The 21,468-nt window shown below is 43.0% G+C and overlaps 1 protein-coding gene across 1 annotated transcript in view; it reads right to left on the reverse strand.

Moving 5' to 3' along the window:
* PPEF1 (protein phosphatase with EF-hand domain 1) overlaps window positions 1-21,220 on the reverse strand; it is a 113,602-nt gene extending 92,382 nt beyond the window's left edge. Inside the window, 5 exon segments of the mRNA XM_027609540.2 lie at window positions 5,232-5,396; window positions 12,183-12,284; window positions 14,372-14,480; window positions 20,386-20,562; window positions 21,083-21,220. Of these exon segments, the coding sequence (XP_027465341.2) occupies window positions 5,232-5,304 (73 nt within the window). The 5' untranslated portion in view covers window positions 5,305-5,396; window positions 12,183-12,284; window positions 14,372-14,480; window positions 20,386-20,562; window positions 21,083-21,220.
* Between the last annotated feature and the right edge of the window lie 248 nt (window positions 21,221-21,468).

Below are 21,468 nucleotides of genomic sequence, written 5' to 3' on the forward strand. Positions count from 1 at the left end.
AAGAACTATATACTCTGACAAGTATATGCTAATATATTAAATAGCTTAGATGAAATGGGCAAATTCCTAGAAGGACACAAACTACTACAAATGAATCAAGAAGAAATAGAAAATCTGAATAGACCTATAACAAAAGTAGAATACGCAATCAAAAGACTACCCACAAAGAAAGGCCCATACTCAGTTTCACTGATGAATTCTACCAAACATTTAAAGAATACCAATTCTTCACAAACTCTTCTAAAAGGTGGAAGAAAAGAAAGAATTTGCAACTCATTCTACAAGGCTGGTATTACCCTGATCGCAAAACCACACAAACACATCACATGAAAAGAAAACTATAGACCAATATTTCTTATGAATACAGATGCAAAAATCCTAAACAAAACTCTAACAAACTGAATCCAGCAACATATAAAAAATATTATTCCCCACGACCAAGAGGGATTTATCCCAGGAATGCCAAGTTGGTTCAACATCTGAAGTTCAATTAACTCATCATAGAATAAAGGGCAAAACTACATGATCATTTCAAAATGCAGATAAAGCATTTCACAAAATTAAACACCACTTCTTTTTTTTTTTAAGATTTTATTTATTTGAGAGAGAGCGTGCGCGCATGAGTGGGGGGAGGGGCAGAGGGAGCAGGAGAAACAGACTCCCTGATGAGTGGGGAGTCTGACTCGGGGCTAAATCCCAGGACCCTGGGATCATGACCTGAGCCAAAGGCAGATGCCCAACTGACTGAGTCACCCAGGCGCCCCTAAACATCACTTCTTAATAAAAAACAACCAATAAACTAGGAATCAGAATGAACTTCCTCAACCTGATAAAGAGTATCTTAGAAAAAGCCACAGTTAATATCATACTTAAAGACGAAAGACTGAATGTTTTCCCCCTATGATCAGGAACAAGACAAGGATGTGTATTCGTGAATTTCTATTCAACACTAAGAGAGGTTCTAGCCAGGATTACTATGCAAGAAAATGAAAAAAATAAAAGGCATAGAATAGAAAGGCAGAAGTTAAACTATATGCAGATGACATAGTTTGTAAATAGAAAATCCTAAAGAATCAACCAAAGTCTTGGGATACAAGATCAATATACAGAAATCAATTGTTTTCTATACACTTGCAATGAGCAATCCAAAAATGAAAGTAAGAAAATAATCCCATTTTATAACAGCATTAAAAAGAATGAAAATACTTGGAGTAAATTTAACAAAAGAAGTGTAAAACTTAAGCTTTGAATGCTACAAAACACTGTTGAAAGAAATTAAAGACCTAAACAAATGGGAAGACACTCCATGTTCATGGATCAGACGATTTAACTGTTAAGCTGGCAATACTCCCCCAGTCGGTCTACAGATTCAGTGCAATCCCCAACAACATTCCAGATGGCTTCTTTTGAGAAACTGACAAATTGATCTTAAAATTCATATGGAAATACAAGGGACCCAGAAAGCCAAAACAATCTTGAAAAAGAGAAAGTTGAAGGACTCAGACTTCCAATTTCAAAACTTTCTATAAAATACAGTAATCAAGACAGTGTGGTACTGGCATAAGGATAGACATATAGATCAATGGAATAAAATTCAGAGGCCAGAAATAAACCCTCATTTCTACAGCCAAATGATTTTTGACAAGAGTGCCAAGACCATTCAATGGAGAAAGAATAGTCTTTTCAACAAATGGTACTGGAATGACTGGATATCCACATGCAAAGAATAAATCTGTTCCTCTACCTCATACCGTATATGAAAACTAACTCAAAATGCATCAAAAACCTAAATGTAAGAGCTAAAAATATAAAACTTTTAGAAGAAAACATAGCCATAAACAATCTTGGCTTTGGCAATGGATTCTTTGGCATGATGCCAAAAGCATAAGCAACCAAAGAAAACATAAATTGGACTTCATCAAAATTAAAAACCTTTCTGCTTCAAAGGACATCATCAAGAAAGTGAGAAGACAGCCCACAGAAAGAAAGAAAACATTTGCAAATCATATATTTGATAAAGAACTTATAACTGGAATATATAAAGAAAATTCTTACCAAAAAAATGATATAAAAACAACTAAAAATGGACAGATGATCCAAATAGACATTCTTCCAAAGATCTGCAAATGGCTAATATACACATGACAAGATGTTAAATATCATTAGTCATTAGGGAAATGCAAATGAAAACCCTAATGAACTACCATTTCATACCTGCTAGGATGGGTATAATCAAAAGGACAGACCATAAGAAGTATTGCAAAGGATGTGGAAAAATTATAACCATTATATGCTGTGGGTGGAAATGAAGAATGGCACAGGCACTTGGGAAAACAGTTTGGGAGTTTCTCAAAATGTTAAACATTGAGCTACCATATGACCCAGCAATTCTATTCCTAGGTATATACCCAAGAGCACCAAAAACACATGTTTGTTTGTTTGTTTGTTTGTTTTAAGGATTTTATTTATTTGACAGAGAGAGATATAATGAGAGCAGGAACACAAGCAGGGGGAGTGGGAGAGGGAGAAGCAGGCTTCCCGTGGAGCAGGGAGCCCAGTGCAGGGCTCGATCCCAGGACCCTGGGATCATAACCTGCACTGAAGGCAGATGCTTAATGACTGAGCCACCCAGGCACCCCAAAACCATGTGTTTACCTATAACTTGTACACGAATGTTCATAGTAGCATTGTTCACAGTAGTAAAAAGGCAGAAACAACCCAAATGTCTATCAATTAATGAATGGATGAATACGATGTGGCATATTCTGACAATGGAGTATTATTCAGCGATGAAAAGGAATGAAATTCTGATTCTTGCTATGACATGAACTTTGAAAACACTATGCTGAATGAAAGAAGTCAGACAGAGAAGACTCCATGTGGTCTGATTACATTGATAGGAAATGTCCAGAAGAGCCCAAATCTATAGAGACAGAAAGTAGATTAGTGATTGCCTAGGGCTGGGGAGGTAGTGGGTAGGGTAGTCACAACTAATGGTTTGGAGGGGGGATATGAAAAATGTTCTAAAATTGATAGTGGTGATGGTTGTACAGCTCTGTGAATATACTGAAAACCAATGAATTATATCCTTTAAACTGGTGAATTGTGTGGTCTGTGAATTATAGGCTCAATAAAACTGCTCTTTTAAGAGAATGATCCAGGAAAAGAGTTTGGCATTTCCTCAAATAGTTAAACATAGAATTACCATATGACCTGGCAATTTCATTCCGGGGTATATACCCCCAAAGAACTGAGAACAGGAACTCAAGCAAGTACACACACACGCTCATGTTCATAGCAGCACTGTTCCCAGTAGCCAAACAGGTGGAAACAACCCAAATGTCATCAATAGATGAATGGATAAACAAAATGTGGTCTATACATACAATGGAATACTATTCAGCCTTAAAAAGGAATGAAGTATGATAGATGCTACAGCATGAATGAACCTCAAAAACATGCTAAGTGAAAGGAGGCAGAGGTTACCCGACATAGCCAGAATCAGTAAATTCACAGAGACAGAATACAACACTAGTGGTTGCCAGGGGCTAGAAGGAGAGGGAAAGAGGGAGAAACTGCACAGTAGATAAGGGGGTTTGCTTTGGAGTGATGAAAATGTTTGGAACTAGACTAGAAGGGATGGTTACACAACCTTGTGAAGGTACCAAATGACACTGAAATGTCCCCTTTAAAATGATTAATTTTGTGTTATGTGAATTTCACCTCGGTAAATTATTTTTTTTTATTTTTTTTTAAGATTTTTATTTATTTATTGAGAGAGAGAGAGAGAGAATGGTAGAGAGCATGAGAGAGAGGAAGATCAGAGGGAGAAGCAGACTCCCTGCCGAGCAGGGAGCCCGATGTGGGACTCGATCCCGGGACTCCAGGATCATGACCTGAGCCGAAGGCAGTCGCTTAACCAACTGAGCCACCCAGGCGCCCACACCTCGGTAAATTAAAAGATAAACCAATCCCAAAATCTAAGGCAACATTTCCATTTACCTGCAACATTTTAAAAGTTGAGAAGTATTTCAAAAAGAGAGAATTTACTTTTGCAAGTTGGGCGTGGCCTTTTTTTTTTTTAGTAACCTGAGAAATTTGGCTAAATTTAAAGAACTCTGGATAATCCTAGATATAAAAAGAATATTACTCCCTTTGCTCTCTTATAATAAATTATTACCATGGAATTAGCTCAGTTGGAGCTTTTGAAAGACTTACAGATTTGAAAGAGTTAGTACATCTCCCGTGTCCCTACTGTGGGAGATCAGCTTTGCTAACTCACCAGCACAAGTCAGCTGGGAGGCAGAATAGCATTTGATTCCCAAGAAAAAACATCACATGCTAATTAGTATAGAGTACTCTGCATCCTAAACTGTCCATCTTAAGCCTGAGTAAACTTCCAAAAACAAGACATGGAAAAGAAACTGGGAAAATTATCTATAACCTAGACGCGAAAAGAATGGAGTTTAAGAGCAAATTATTCACATAATCATCCCAGTTTGTTTATTTTTATTTTTATTTGCTTGTGGAGACTATGTCCCTTAAACACTCAAGTGAGTTGCAAACTAGATTTTAGTAGGTATGTGAAAGAACTTCAGTACAAAATAAACAAAGGCAATATTTAAGCCTCTAATTATATGGGGATCGTGGGGGCCATGTCCTCTATGTAGAAACAACACACTTTTTGGGAAGCAGATGATCTTGCGTTTCCCAAATTCCACCCGGAATAGTCTAAAAACGTGGGGCAAATCTCATGAAGTTCTGTGTTGAATAGCTATAAAAAATAATCCAATCACTGAGTTACAAAATCTAATAAAAAGTCAATGCTGCAGCTAAATGCCACATAGGTACGGATATAGCTATTTATAAACATATTGAATAAACAGATAAATTTACAGAGGCTTTCTTGTTCCCTGCCACTGAATTTGAAATGGAGATTTTTTGTATTGGTACGTTTTCAGCTGAAATCAAATCAAACATAAGCTCTCTCTTAGATAATACTTTATGGTACCTCGTAAATTCAAAGCTACATCTTCCTAAAGGTAGTTCCCCGTGTTATGCCAATATTCAGCCTTCAATATTCAGCTCAAGTGATGGTGCCTTGTGCCCAAGCGCACGGGGCTGCTGGAGAAGCAAGTGACTGCCCGGGGAGAGGGGAGAGGGCGAATCTGGCTCACTCTCGCTGGGCTCCCCATTCATTCAGGAAGACAGGCACCCCCGCTGGCACTCACCTTTCTCAGATTTCCTGTCTTTCCTTGAAGACGAAGTGCCACAGCCCATGTCTTCTAAATCATGTGTGCTCATGAATTTAACTTCTCATTCCAAAACAGTGTGAAAAGTGCCTCCCTCTATGCTGCGAGGAGCCACTCCTAGCCGATCCACCTCAGTCATAGATCCTGCTGAGGAAGACACGGGAGGCAGGGGGGCGGCGGGGCGGGGGGGGGGGGGGGGGGGGGAAGCACCCGTTAACAGCAAGGTATCTGAGGGCTGCTCAGCAGCATTCATTTTATGCTTCTTCGCAACTGCTGTTCAGCATGTGATGTGGAAAATGATCAGGCATAATCTAAGCCGGGTGCATTTTCCAAAACACAGCCGCAGCACCCGAGCAGCTATTATAGATTGCTTTTGCACTACACATAAATTATATTTTCCCCGTGTCAAGGTCTGATGGAGGTCTGTATAAAATAAAGCATTAAAAATGAAAGGGAAAACGGAAATGTAAGAGCGTACGGTTTTCTAATTGAAATATAGGGACTGGGATCTGAAGGACCTGATCTAATTTAACTGTTTGGGTTGTAAGCACAAAATAATTAAATCTATCTGGGCTTTTAGAAACACAGATTGGAGACGGACTATGAGACAAAACAACATATTTAAACAACTCTGCCAAAACTCAAATCAAAGTGAGTTCCTCAACACTATTTCTCAGAATCAGCTGGAGAGCTTGTTTTAAAAAAGCAGGCTCGAGGCCTCCCCCCAGACTAGGGTGTCACAATCGGCGGGGAGGGAGCCGAGCGCCCTTTTTGTTTGTGTGTGTTCTTTTTTTTTTTTTTCAGTAAACTCTATGCCCAAAGAGGGCTTGAACTCACGACCTGTGATCAAGAGTCCAGTCGGCCCTTTTTAAATAAGCCGTCCACGTGTTTCTGAGACACCCTCCCCTCCCGGGTCTATCCTCACGCTCATCAGCCGAAACTGCTAAACTGGATTTTAGTATTCCATCCACCTCGTGGCTTTTTGGGGTGACACTTCCTTTATTTTCTATTGCTCCAAACCAGCCGGATCTAATCGATTTGCACTGCTTGATAGGAACAAAATCAGAGAACAACTGACTTGAGACCCTACCAGGGCTGTTTTTCCATTAGCAGTACACAAAAGCCTCCAAATTTTGACTCAACTAAAGAAAGAGAACAAATAAAACGAGCACAATATTTGAATTACGGAAATATTGTTAAAACAATAATAACCTTAATAAACAGATATTCTGCTCAGACCTAGGCCTGATGCTTTTATGTATGGTATGAATTAAGCCTCCTAAACGTTGGGTTATCTCCAAATTTGACAGGCATTTCTTTCATATCTTTCTTACCTACAACCTGGATAAAAAATGTTAACAAGGTCAGCTCCAAGGGCACAACAGCCCCTGTAGCGTTCCAACGCGGCCCATTCTCCAGGGTTACTGCAGACCCATTACATTCATACTCTGAGCATATTTGTTCAGTTAGGTGCTAAATCCACCCATCGTAACTACCATCTTATTTGCCTATGAGACATCCTGGGAAATTTTGCTAAATATTTTCATGAAGTTAAGATATATACGTTGACACCTTGACTCTCCCAGCCCCCAGAAGAAAGAAAATGAAGAGGAGGAGGAGAACAGAAAGAGGGAAGGAAGGAGGAAATCAGTTTGGCATGACTTTTAATAACAGAATCACCAGAAGTTGAAAGGCAGGAGAGGCCTTTAAATTGCCTAGAATTTACACAAAGTGCAAGGAAGTCAAGCAACTTGCCTAATGTCGTATAGGCAAATGGGTTGTCAAACTTTTTTGCCTATTACCATAGCCCAGGGAGCTTTTAAAACTCCCAGTGCTCAGACAGCACTGCATTAAATGAGAATCTCTGGGGGTTTAAAAAGACGGATGCCTGGGTCCCATCCCCAGAGATAGTGATGTAACCGGTACTGGGTGGGGGTTGGGCATCAAGATTTTTTTAAAACTCCCAGATGATTCTAACGTGCAGCCAAATTTGACAGTCTTTAATAGTGACAATGTTTGAGCAAACCCATGATGACACCTAAGGATCATCACATTTTCCTCTAAATGCTTTGACTCCATCTGTTTGGAACAGAATTTTTCCAAAGGTCATGTCAGGCTTATAAAGCGGTGGTTTCTGGCATCTCTTCTTTTCTCGTTTTTGAAATCTGGGCAGTAATTTACCCATCACCTGCCTTCTCTCTGTACTCAGAAATGTCTTTTTTTTTTTTTTAAGATTTTATCCATTTATTTAGAGAGAGAGAGAAAGGGAGGGAGGGAGGGAGGGGGGAGGAGCAGAGGGCGTGGGAGAGAGAGAATCTCAAGCAGACTCTGCACGGAGCATGGAGCAGACCAGGGCCCCATCTCACAACCCTGAGATCACCACCCGAGGCGAAACCTAGTCAAACGCTCAACCGACTGAGCCACCCAGGCATCCGTATACTCAGAAATGTCTTATAGGTTATGTGTAGCACCTCTGAGGACACATCTGCTGGGTTCCTTCATCACCCTTTGAAGTCCTGGTGACCTTCTCCACGTGCCTAGATCAGTGCTCTTTGACATGAGTATCACAAGACTCACCAGGGGAGGTTATTAAAACATGAAGACCTTCAGGCTTTACCACCAGTACTCAGTCTGGAGGGTCTGGGAATCTGCAATTAGAATGCAGCCTTCAGGGGACTTTGACACAGGCGCTCCCAGATCTCAGGTGGAGAAACACTGCTCTCCGTTATTACCTCTTTTGGGCTTCACTTTCATCTTTATGCTATTTTTCCTACCCCTTTTTGTGAATACAGAAGAGTTGGGCATTGAGTAGGCAACACTGATTCAACAGGAAGAAGTGAGACATTTCAGGCTTGATTTTCTTTTTCCAGAAAAAAAAAAAAAAATAAAGCAATATCTCCCCAAAGGCATTTGGTTCTCAGCCACCCCTCAGTTCATTACACAACAAAAAAAAATTCCACATAAAAAATTCACTAGGAACTAAAATGCATCAAACTTGCGTATATTTCTGTTAGACTGTAAGCTCCATGGGTTCTTTCTTTCTAAATACTCTTTGAATCTCTGGCACCTACACAGTACCTTTCACATAGCAGGTGTTTGATAAATGCTAAATGCATTAACGGAGCTTTCTAAGCCAGGATCCTTTGTTTTCCTTTTAAAGATTTTATTTATTTATTTGGGAGAGAGAGAATGAGAGAGAGAGAGAGAGAGAGAGCGCACATGAGCGGGGGAAGGGGGTGAGGGGCAGAGGGAGAGGGAGAAGCAGACTCCCCCCTCTGAGCAGGGAGCCCGACTCGGGGCTTGATCCCAGGATCCTGAGATCATGACCTGAGCCGAAGGCAGACGCTTAAATGACTGAACCACCCAGGCGCCCCAGGCAGGGTATTTTAAAAAATTAATTGCTGGGGTGCCTGGGTGGCTCAGTCGGTTGAGCATCCAACTCTTGATTTCAGCTCAGGTCATGATTTCAGGGTTGTGGGGTCGAGCCCTGTGTCCGGCTCCACGCAGAGTCTGCTGGAGAGATTCTGTCTCTCCCTCTCCCTCCCCCTTTGCCCCACCCCCTGCTCATGCTCACTCACTTGTGCACACACACACTCTCTCTCTCAGATAAATAAATAAATAAAATCTTAAAAAAAATAATTGCTAAAAGTCAGTATTAGTCCATGACTTGGTGCACAGATACATGCTATTTGATTATACCAAAGCCTTTTATTAAACCAGAAAATGGGTAGTACTTACACACTCATTTTTAAAGAAGATTTTAAAATCATGATGGAGAAAAACTGAGAATTGTTCTAGAATTCTTTGGTTATCAGGAAAAGATTTGCTATTGAAAATTTTACATTATGAAATAAGTGTTAAGCAAGTTATTCTTAAACTGTTTTTTTTCCTTCAGGTAACAAGTAAAACAAACAAACCAAAAGAGCTCGTTTTAATGCTCACCAAAACAAAAGCTGGGTAAGGCCAGGTGCCACTTAATACTCCCACACACTGCCCAAACTACACTGCCATCATCCACTTAAAGGCAGACAGGAAAACAAGTTTTTAAGCAATGTATGTCTCTTTGAGCACATCTCTAGCTGGCTGTAAAGCTGATAAAAATGATTTGGGGATTTTCCATTATTGAGAAAAATCGAAGCTCCTTCCATTTCCAGCCCTCTGTCAGCATTAGAAAAGCACTTAGTGTGCCAAAGAAGTCTCTGGAGAAATGATTCCGTAGGGCCTGAAATGGGTCCTCTAGCTCCAGAGGTGGCGAGTTTCTGCAGTGTTCACGAAGACCCAAGGAGGCCATAATCAGTGACATGTACACTGAAAAGGCGGATCTTGGCAAAAAACAGTTTGAAATTTGCCCGGTGCGGCTGCCCCTACTAATATTTACATATCGAGGATGGCTTTAAAGCACAAACATGAAACACTGACTCATCATTGGCACTCACTTATAATCTGAAAGAGAAAAGCCTTCTAAGGCTTCTGCTGGAAGGTTTCACTGTACGTGAGGGCGGGGAGGGGAACTGAAGGGCCGAAGGGTTTGAGGTCCGGCTCTTTTCATCCCAATCACTTTTCATTTCCCAAGGTGAAAATACATGGAAAGAACAAATGATGGCCCTTGGAGCCAACCTAACATCCGCCATCAAGCACCCTCCAAGGGCTAGCCCAACCTCCCCAAGTTGTTGTTATTCATTCTTTATTTTATTCCAGAGTACATTCTTACTGAACTCCCACACCTCCACTCAGCTACCTGGACCTTGATTCTGCCTCTGGCATTCTAGATGTGAATCGTGTGGTTTCCCGTGCTAAAGACTCAGCCTTTCTCAGAGGTGCCGCCTCTTATGAGAAATTCCTACTCTAGCTCTGGCCCTGAGGAACCCAAATCCAAAACCCAAAGTCGTTCAACTGGCACCACACTCCCACCCCTCAAAGTGGGAATTAAGTAGGCCGGTCTCATTCTTCCCCCTTTTGCACTGTGGAGACAGGAACACGAAGGACAGATACCTCTTCAGGCTCACTGCAGCATTCTCTTTGCTATTCAGCAAAACAGGGGTTCTGTAGCCTGATGTCTGTGGCCTAAGGACAACCAAGGGGCCTAGAGTAGGGTAGAGGAGGCCCTGGCGGACGGTGCTAAAGAGGCCCCTTCCATCACCACCTTTCCTGGAGAACACTGTAGCGTTTCCTTGTTCATATCCTTGTGTCTGGGGGCTTAAATGAAGGGGAAGTCTGTGAGATCGACCCAGTGACTCTTCCCGGGTCTCATCAGATGAAAGGATAAGAAGAGGGAGGAGACCACACTGACCACCAGAAGGTGTCTGAAGGTATCTGTTGTTGTATCAGACAGGATGGTCATCGAGAGGCAGCTTGGCCTGGTGCCAGGTTTTCCACAACATGTTTGTGGAAGAGTAGTTCTCCGTGCTTTATGATTCTAGGAATAGGGCAAAAAAAGGTCCCACAATGGAATAAGTTGAGGAGAAGTAGAATTAAACAGATTTCTTGACTGCAAGATTCCTCAGAGCCTTCAAGATGTTAATATGCATCTCTAATGGGAATCTCTAAGAAAGAGCCAGAGTGTCCACTGTTTCCCAAACAGCCTAGCAGGGGACCCTTTTGAGGTAAAGCATCTCAAGAGCATCTATTGTTCCTAACTGCTTCATGATGGCTCAGTAGAGCCTGGGGTTTAAAGGTCAAACAAACTGGGAGTATCGGGCTGGCTCAAGTCAGTAGAGCATGTGACTCTTGATCTCAGGGTGGTGCGTTCAAGCCGCACGCTGGGTGTGGAGCCTACTTAAATAAAAATTCATTAGTTAATTAACTAATTAACATTAATTCCACTGCACCTCAGTTTTCTCTTAATAGGAATAATAACGCCCACCTTACAGGCTTTGTACTGAGGACTACTGAGGAGCTCAGGGGTGGAAAAAAACAGCTTGAACAAAAAGCAATTCTTCTTAGCTGAATGAGTCAGGAGGGGCCATGCATGGGTGCGTGCCCACCCTGTACAAGTGCTGAAACGAGCCTATGTTTGCTCAGATCTCTTCCTTCAGAATGCATGGTCTGGGACCTCCAGAGGCTAAAACCCTCGGGTGTCTACTCCTTCTGGGATAATTGTAGATTCATAAGAAATGAACTCTCTTCCTCTGAGAGCACTAAGATCTGAAAGAATGCTATGCCAGTAATAATCATAATAGCTAAAATCACTACTATTTATTAAGGGACTGCTGTTTACCCAGCCCAGTGGGTGCTTTATATTTCTCTTACTCCAGTTAATCTTCACAGCAATTCTGAAGGTGGTACCATCACTCCCGCATTACAGATGAAGAACTGAGACTCAGAAATTAAATATGGCACTCCGTGGCACAGTTGACTAGTGGCAGCCCTGAAGACCCATTCTGTTCAATGGTGAAAGAACAAAAATGTCCACTAAAGGGTTAGCTACACCTTGGTTTCAGAGCCAGTCTGAAGCACTACATCACTAAAGAGAATTCTCAAACATTTCAAGGAGCTCTGTTTCCCTTTCCTATAAAGAGATGGAAACCCAGTGATCCTCTAAGATAGTAAGAGGCAAGGGAGCTACAGGAAGATTTCTGAACCTGAAGTTGTGTAGTGGGCCTTGGGTAATGCCCCCACAAAGGGTCTAGAAGGGTTTCTCAAAGTATCTCTTCCCTCATTTCTAGTCCTCACCCAAGTGACCACAGAGTTTTTCCAAACATCAAATTCCTTTGCAACCCTTCAAATCGCAAAGTCATCTGTACACCTTTTTAAGACGAGGACAACTGATTAGGAATCAGACTCTCTGAGGAAAAAATCACTCTGGGAAATTTCAAAGCAATAAAATAAACTCTAAGGCGTACAGGTTTCCTGTCCCATTGCTACACAATAGATGTTTATAATGTAGACTTCTGCTTGCTCAAAATACCTAAGAACAAACAAACACATTACCTCTTTCTTCTGCTTGGCCAATGCGGAGGTTTTTCCTCACTCCAGGTGTTTCAAGAGACACAAAAACAAGAAAAAAACCTTCTCTATGAGGGATGCAGAGGTCTGAAAGAAAAGAGGTACAATTCCAGCTCTCTGGAGCACCGCCCCACCCCCCCAACACACGCACGCACACACTCCACATCTCACACCTCTGTATCTCTCTGCAGGGAGAACTCTTGCTTAAATAAATCACAAATAAATCAAGAAATAAATACACATGCACAAAGAAATAACTCGAACAGGCCACGGCTGCTTTTTGCCTTTCAGCCTGGAAGGCGAGCCCAGAGCCACAGATCCGGGTGAGGCCGGGTTGGCCTGGGAGCCGCCACTGTCTGCCCCGACCCTGCCCTGTTCCCGCCTCGGCTTGGAGAGCAAGGGACACACTCAAGTAATGGGCTGCGGTCACATGACTGCTTTCCAGGGGACCCGGCCCTGGACAGGCAGGGCCAGGCCTCTGTTGGCATAAGTAATCTGCATCGGTACAAAACACACGAGGAATTTTACTAGGTAAGGGCAGAAGAGCGTTCAGTGGCTAACCCTTTAGGCCCACCGAGGCTGATTTTTAGGCAACACGGCAGCCACTGGGTATGACTAAGAGGTGTGGGCACGCTCTACATTCCTCCTTGAACTTGAAAGGGCACGGGGCGCAGGGAGCAGCCCTGGGTGCTGTACTGCCGCTCTATCCCTCTCGCTGTTCCATTAGCTACGTGATGGAGAACCCGGCTGGGAGAGAGAGATTCACCTCCCTTCCGCGGCAGGAAGGAAACGGAGAGTCGACCTGTAATTTTGCTGAGTTTGAGAAGGAAGAGGAGGGAGACGCATTTGGGAAATGAGGTGCTGCTGGTAGGATGGGGGCCGCCAGGCACGGTTCTGGCATCTTTCGAGGCTGTCCGGGGTGATCTTGCTCCCACAGGCTCAAACTGACTGCAACTGCACCCACAGCAATTCTCTCCCCAGTGCTGCCTGGCTGGTAAGCCAGCATCTGTTTTTGAGCTTCCTGGCCTTCGGCATCGCAAGCTAGGATTTAAAGGACTCGGGCCAAAATCATTTCATAACCCCACCCAAGCTGCTCTTTAGCCAACTCCTCTCTGCACTCGAGAGCCATAGGCCATCCAGGGAAGTGGTTACCTCGTTTGCTATTTAATCTAATGGGGTCACTTTAAAAATACCTGGAAAGGCAGCTCTGGGCTTCTGTACTCCTATTAGCATATTAAATATTATCAGAGGGCCTCATTACGAGGCAGTACGACCGTACAGGTTTCCATGGCAGGGTCTCCAAGACTAGGACCTGATGAGGCTGCCATTCGCTTTGTAAATGATAGCGTCATTACCCAGGTTCTCAAACAAATAGCGGACCATGTCGCTCTACAGCTATGTTTCCGGCCAAATGCCTATTCAGTCCACAGGGGTTAAATGATGGCTATGTCTAGATACGGTTGTTCAAATGTCAACTCCTCTGTGTGAAGCCTTTCCCAAATCGCCAAAGGGGAGTTAGGCCCTCCGTCTTCTGGCTCTCAAAGCCATGTGCGCGTCCAATTATAGAGCTTCCCAAAGCGCACTGTAATTTGTCCTCTTACATAGGAAATCCTGAGGAAAGGATCCATTTCGTTCCTCTTGGCGTTCCTGGCACCAAATGCATAAGAGGTACTCACGAGATGCTTGTTTCATCACAGAAAGAAAGGAAAGGAGGGAAAGAACTCGTGATTTAGGTGGTTATTTTAATGGTCAGCCTCTGGACCATGAATTGCATTAGCTGTACCCTTTATGTGATCTATCTAAAGCTTTGAATTCACTTAAAATGAAGAACTTCACCATATTTTTCCACTGTATGAAGAATGCTGAAATGTGACTTTGAGCACCACAAAGAGTCTTATAGCCAGCCTCCAATTGCTGAATGAACCAGCACTGACAAATGCGAATAGATGGTAATAATAACATTTATTGAGCACGTGCTAGGTTCTAGGCACTTGTTAATTTTATATGTACTAATCTTATTTCATCCACACACCATCCTATGAGGCATATACTATTATTATCATTCCCATTCACACTTTAGGACCTAGAGCCCAAAGTCAAACAGCAAATGAGTGGCAGAGCTGGGATTTGAACCCAGGCACTTAGACTCTCGAACCCCTACTTATGATCCTTACACTATACTGCCTCGGTCAGCACCTTATGTGTTTGCAAAATGAAGGTCTCAGCTTCTTCTCAGATGCTCTCTGACTTTCCTCCAGCTGAGCAGGGATGTCTTCTCCCAGCCTGAAAACAGAAAAAATAATTGGCAAAGTAACGTTCACAGTTTTAAACTCACTTGTTAACAGACTTGGGCCCCAAACAGTTGAGGTCAATGTCTCTCTCTCAGTGGGCACATCATCGTATGAAAACAGCCAACAGGAAAGGTTGGAAAAGGTCATGGCCATACCAAATCACCCTGAACTAAGATGGCTTGTGCTCTTCAATTTGACACAATTCAACACAACACTCTGAGCACCCCTACGTGGCAGGCGCTGCTGAAGGACAGGGACATAGCAGGTGAACAAAATGGACACGATTAGGTGGGGCAAACAAGAAATTGAAATAAAATCACAAATTAAAATCTTCTTCTCCTATTGGAATATGAATTTTCCAGGTACCTAAAACAGTGCCGGGCACATAATAGAAATTTATTACATGAATAAATAAAAGCAATATGGTACGATAAGATCTCTAATAGGACAGGGACGGGGTGCAGAGAAAGAGCCCCATCCCAGTAAGGGGGATGAAGGAAGGCTTTCTAAACGAAGTGTCACTGGGGTGCCTGGCCAGCTCAGTTGGTAGAGCAGAGCGGGGTAACTCTTGATCTCAAGGTTGTGAGGACAAGCCCCCTGTTTGGGCATAAAGCTTAGTTAAGGAAAAAGGAAAGAAAAAGAAAAGAAGTGATGCCCCACCCAAGACCTGACGACTGAGCAGCCAGAAGTTAGAAGTTAACCGAGAAGAAAGGAGGTGGGGGAGAGAAGAAAGCGTTCTTGCCGATAATGTGTATTTCACAGTCCTTAACAAGGATGTGAGATGGGAGAGGTAAGACAAAAATCAGAATGCCCTGAGCTCCCAATTACAATATTGCAAGTAGATGTACAAGTGGGTAGAGAAAAGTGCCCGTCTGCTATTTTATTGAAAAATGGCAGCCTCTCTACCCCAGCAGGCTGGACTTACTCTTTCTTGGCTATCTTGGCTGTCTCTCCTTCCTTTCTCACTTCCCCATTTCCCTACCGGGTTTGCCTTCACCTTCCTTGCTCTCAAATGCTTGTCTCAGGGTCTGCCTCTGAGCGAACCTAGACCAGGACACTTGGTTAGTCTATGGTGGCAGCAAGCTATGGAAAGACAGAGAGGAACAGAGAGGCTGGTTACCTCACAAGGGACAGACTGAGCATTGCCGGCGGACCTCTCCTACCCCACAAGTGTCCTGGAGTTGGCCCCAGTTCCATCTTCTACCAAGGAAAAGTAATTCTAATGGGCAGCTCCTATTATTGGTCATGACACACACTGGGGAATATGCTAGACTCTAGACAGAGCAGCTGGATGTGGGAAGAGACTGAGACAAGAAACAACGTGTGCTGATCTGTTAGGTGGTGAGGACTTAAGGTGTCTGTCCACTCATGGCCCCTGATACCTGAATGCCCAGTAGCAACCCTTTGGACAGTAGAAAGCAAAATATTAGAAATCATATTTTTATCTATTTTTAAATTCTTTTTTAATTTCCTACTTTCATGTATGTTTGGTAATGTACACAATACGTGAGTTCAGTAGTATTAATTACAAATACATTACCATACCCATATTAGGGGTCCATTCTCAAAGAGCTTGTACTGTGACAGGTTCACGATCAAAAACATTCAAAGAATCTTGATTTAAAGAGCCTTTTATTTTTTTTAATTTATTTATTTATTTATTTTTTTAAAGATTTTATTTATTTATTTGAGAGAGAGAGAATGAGAGATAGAGAGCACGAGAGGGAAGAGGGTCAGAGGGAGGAGCAGACTCCCTGCCGAGCAGGGAGCCCGATGTGGGACTCGATCCTGGGACTCCGGGATCATGACCTGAGCCGAAGGCAGTCGCTTAACCAACTGAGCCACCCAGGCGCCCTTAAAGAGCCTTTTAAAGAGAGGAAAGGAATACCAAGTAATTTTATGTTTCAATAAAGAGAAAGGATCAAGCATATCTCCAGGGATGAATTCTGGGTATTGAAAAGCCACATTAAGTAAGAGAAAAGAGAGGCCAAATTTGGCAAGTCATTAGAAAGCCATCAAAAGAAATTAAAAGTGGGTTACAATTCACTATCGAGGGAAAGAAATTCATAAAGGCCAGTGCTGACCAGATGTATCTGTTGGGGTCACCTGGTCAGCAGCCACAATGACAGGCTGAAATAGCTGTCATTATGTGTTGAAGTTTACAAGGTCAGCCTTGAGAAGGCTACAAAAGTTGAGCTCTCCATGGTGGTAATTTAATAAACAGAAGATTGGTGGGTATGAGAATTTAAATTTTGACCACTGCTTAATCTAACCCTAGCTTGGTCCTAGATGGCTTTAAGTTAAAACCAACCAACCAACAAACAGACTCCTAAAATTAACCCTGAATGTTCAGAAATCAAATCAAAAAGCTTCATAGAGAGTCACGGTCTGGGTAGACTAAGGGCACACTACCCACTCCACCTGTCTCTCCTGCAGAATGAAGCTGTAAAACACCTGGACAGGATCCATGGAGCAGCTATCTGAGGACTGTGGCAGGCAGACCCAAGATGGCCCCCAATAATCCCCGCCTCCTGGTATTCATGCTCTTGTGTAATCCCCTCTCCTTCAGTGTAAGGCTGGACCTAGTTAGTGACCGATTTCTAATCAATCAAATACGGCAAAGGTGTTGGCATATTGTTTCTGTGACTAGGTTATAAGACTGTGACTTTCCGTCTTGCTAGCAGACTCTCTCTATTGCCTTCACAGCTTGTGTGCTTTTGATGAAGTAAGCTGCCATGTTGGAGAGGCCTACATGACAGAGGACTGAAGGAAGTCTCTGACCAAAAGCCAGCAAGGAACGGAGGCCCTCGGTCAAACAGACCTCAAGGAAATGAATCCTGCCAACAACCACTTGAGATTGGAAGTGGATCCTTCTCCGGTTAAGCCTTCCGATGACCGTGGCCTAGCGAACACCTTGACTGCAACAGCTCTTGGGGACCCAGGTAAGCCATGCCCGGACTCCTAACCAAAACCCACAGAAGCTGTGAGATCATAAATGTGCATGTTAAGCTTCTAAGGTTTTTGGTAATTTGTTACATAGCAATGAATAAGTAACACAAGGACTCGGAAAAGTAAGTAGCAGAAGGAAGATTGAGGAAGATCAGAGTTTGAAGTATCACAAAACTGGTGGTGAGTTGGCCATTTTCTTCCCTCCAGTTCCCCTAGCCTGGATCTGAGGAAGCAAACATTCAAAATAAAGCCACAATGAGATAACACAGTACACCTATTAGGACAGTTAAAAACAATCTGATCATACCCAGCGCTGGTTAGGATGTAGCGCGACTAGAACTCTCATGCTTTGCTGGTGAGAATGCAAAATCGTACATTTACTCTGAAAAATAGTTCGGTAGTTTCTTGTAAACTTGAACATACACTTTACCATATGACAGTGCAATCCTACCCCTGGGTATTTACTCTAGAGAAATGAAAGTCTATATTCACACAAAAGTATATGCATGGGTTCATACGGTCAAACACTGCAAACAGCCCAGATGTCCTTCGGTGGGTGAATGGATGCATGTCTGTGGGACCTCTGTACAATGGACTACTACTTAACAAGAAAAACAAGTTATTGATACACACAACCTGAATGAATCTCAAAGGCATTATGTTGAATAAAAGAACCCGTCTTAAAATGTTACGTACATTTCTGTGACATTCTTGGGACGATAACGCCACAGTGATGGAGAAGTGCTCAGTGGTTGTCAGGGCTAATGGGGGGGTGTGTGACTACAAGAGGATAGCTTTGGGGGGCAGTGTTCTGTATCCTAATTAGGGTGGTGGTCACACTAATCTAGCCATGTGTCCAGATTCACAAAACTGTACAAGTCGACTTTACTGTACATGAATTTTAAAATAAAAAGCTTCAGAGCTGGCTCTGGTTTAGTGCCTTGGGGTCTGCGAGATATTAAAGTCCCCGTGGGCTGACTCTGCCAAGGGCCGCCCTAAATCCCAGCCAGAAGCAGCACCTTCTACTGTAAACTACGAGCGCTAAGGAAAACACTGGCCCTTCCCTCTGACTTCACCTTTGGCTCTCTATCCATGAGCAAAACTCAAAAAACAGAGATCCCAGTCAGAAAATGTACCCCAACCATTCTTTATTCAACAGGTACTTACTGAGCATGTTCTAGCTACAAGGCAGGGATACAAAAATGAATACATTCTGATCCATCTCCCTTGCAGGTTCATGGTTGAATGAGGGACACGGGTCTGTCCACAAGTAATTTCAAGACAGGAGGTGTAGGTACAGAGATATGCCCACATACTGTTGGAGTCTAGAAGGATAGTAGTTCTGCCAGGGCAAGTGAGGAAATACTTCATAGAACATGCAAGGTGGGAAAAGGCATTCCAGGGATCATAGGCGCATGATATATTTGAGTAATGTTTCCTGAGACTTGGGGGGAGGGGGTGTATAGAGCAGAGGATGGGGAGGTAGGTTGGGACCAGCTGTGATCATTCTTGTAAACCCTAACAAAGAATTCAGATTTTAACTCATCAGTCAGGGATTACAATTTCAAATGCTCACATGGGCTGGGGCAGGTGAGATAAATGAACAAAGCAGCCTAGGTGGAAGTGATGGGACATTCTAGAGAGTTTGTGTCTGAATGAGGCAGCTGCTACCTACTGGTAGCTGCCTCCTAGTCTGCCATCCAGAAATCCTGGCCCAGGGTTGCCCAGTGTAATTTTTCAAGAGAAGCTGAACATATTTTTATGTAAAATCTCCCTACTTTTAAATGTCAGTGTATTTCTGCAAATTTAGGATGCCATCGACTATAAGGTACATCATTATTTTACGTACCAAGAAGAAGGGAAAAAGCCACCCATCAAACCATGGCACTCCATTGATTTTAAGACACACCCCAATCTCAGAGGTGCTAAAATGTGAAAAGCACGGTCATCTTAGAATCAATGAAATGCAGTCATTCTCATCTTCTCAAAACACGGTACAAGCTCCACGGATTCAGTGTGAGGCTGCCAGATGGTGAACTCGATCTCTAAATGAAGGGAAGCCTGAGGGTGCTCTGATTAGATTCAAGCTTGAGGAAGATCACTCTGAGGGTCAGATGATGAGGAAACGGGGGAAAGCCAGCCGTAGGAAGACTGAGGAAGCCCCGGCCACAATCCAGGAGATGAGAAGGGCTGAATCACAGTGAGGGGTGGTGGGGGTAGAGAGGAAGGGCCCGATGTGAAAGCCTTTCCCGTCATAAATCCCACAGGTCCTGGACTGGGTATAGGAAGTGAGGGAGGTTTCTAGTTTGAAATAATAGATGGATTGATCACTTCTTCAGTATTTACTCTGTGTCCACCCTATGCCAGGCATGACGCCAAGTGCTGGGGGTACCGTGGTGGACAAGACAGACACTGTCCCTGCCCTGTCATTTACAGTCTGGCGGGCAATGCCATTCACTGTGGGAGAGTATTAGCAGGTACAGGGCTAGGACATGAAGGAGAGATGGAGAAAAATAACAAGTTTCCGTGTCCCAAAGGCAGCAGAAGCCTGAGTGTAGAGCCCAGGAAATAAGTCAGGTCTATAGATTCCCATCAAGAGGTCATCAGGTTATGGATAACAACTGAAGCGGGTGGAGAAGACCAAAGAGCCAGGGACAGCTTGTAGAAAAGGAAGGCAAGAGGGGGGGCAAAAGCAGAAGCCTGGGGAATTGAGACATTTAAAGGAAAGGAGGAGGAGGAGGGAACAAAGGAGACTAAAAAAGCAACAATCTGGAAAAGGAAGGGGCCCGGGAGAGAGGGCTATCTGTAAACCAAGGGAGACAGGTATTCTCATATAATCCAATATAGTTGCATCTATAATTACTGTGTAGAAGTAATTTACCTTGGCAATGTACAATTCAGATTTTTCAGAGTTATGGGTATTTTGCATGAATGCCAAATAGGCTTACCAGAACTGCTTCTTATTTAGAGAGTTGTGATATTTTTAAATATTGCCACAATCTGTTCCTTTAGCTTGTATGTGCTTGCGTTTTGCATGTATCTCAGTTTGACATCTAGCATGAGTCAATGGCAGAGTAATGGTAATTTCTTACTTCTTCTTATTTTCCTTCTGCAGGAGCTATAATCTGCCATTCCAAGACAAAAATAAAACAAGAATATACATTTATGCAACTGCCTCTCATATCAAGGCACTGGGAATTGGGCAAAACTGATCTAGGCACACAGTGGAGTCCCCTTGCAAGATCATCATGAGGTTCTTGGCCTAGAGCTCTGTCACAGGTAAGCCTGTGATGTGGTAAGACACTCTGGTCCTCTGGAATTGCTCAGAAAGGTCCTTCATTTTATAGGAGAGGACACAAGGCCCAGAGAGGTTAGGTGGCCTCCCCAACATTACAGTCTTACGATTCGGTGGCCAATACTCCTTCTACATCAAGGTGACCCATTCTACCCTATAAAGATCGCCCAAATATAAATTATAGTAAAATATACAAAAATACATATTAAAGTATGATAAACACCATACACAAAACATAGAGTCTACCAGAGTTGGCAAAACAAATAGAGGAAGAAGGTTAACTTTCAATCATATGGTTCCATGCCTACCCAGATTTCATTCAACTCATCTGCTCCATTAAGCGTTCTTACCCTTCTAAGTTTTATCAGTTTGCACTGGTTCAAGGAAAATAGACTCCTAGATCTTCACTTTGTTGGTCGCTGAATCTTTCAGCCTAACCTGCAGGCTCAGGACACTATCCATCGTCACGCTTATAGGTCTTACTTAAAGAGAATTCCTCAGCCTCATCTGGAATTTTCCAGAAGTAAATTCTAGAATGAATCTTTAATAGGTTGCCTTGGCAGCCCCACAATGTCAGAATCAGATATGACAGTACCTGCTAACAGAATGTGAACAACACAAGCTGGATGAGAGAACCACTTCCTGTTTATTGGAAAGGCAGGTTCCAGGTTCTTCAAGCTTTCTTTCTGCCACCACTTGCCTCCCTGTCAAACATTTTTGCATCATGAACACAGAA

Source organism: Zalophus californianus, chromosome X (assembly GCF_009762305.2).
Source record: "Zalophus californianus isolate mZalCal1 chromosome X, mZalCal1.pri.v2, whole genome shotgun sequence".
NCBI classification, from domain to species: Eukaryota; Metazoa; Chordata; class Mammalia; order Carnivora; family Otariidae; genus Zalophus; species Zalophus californianus.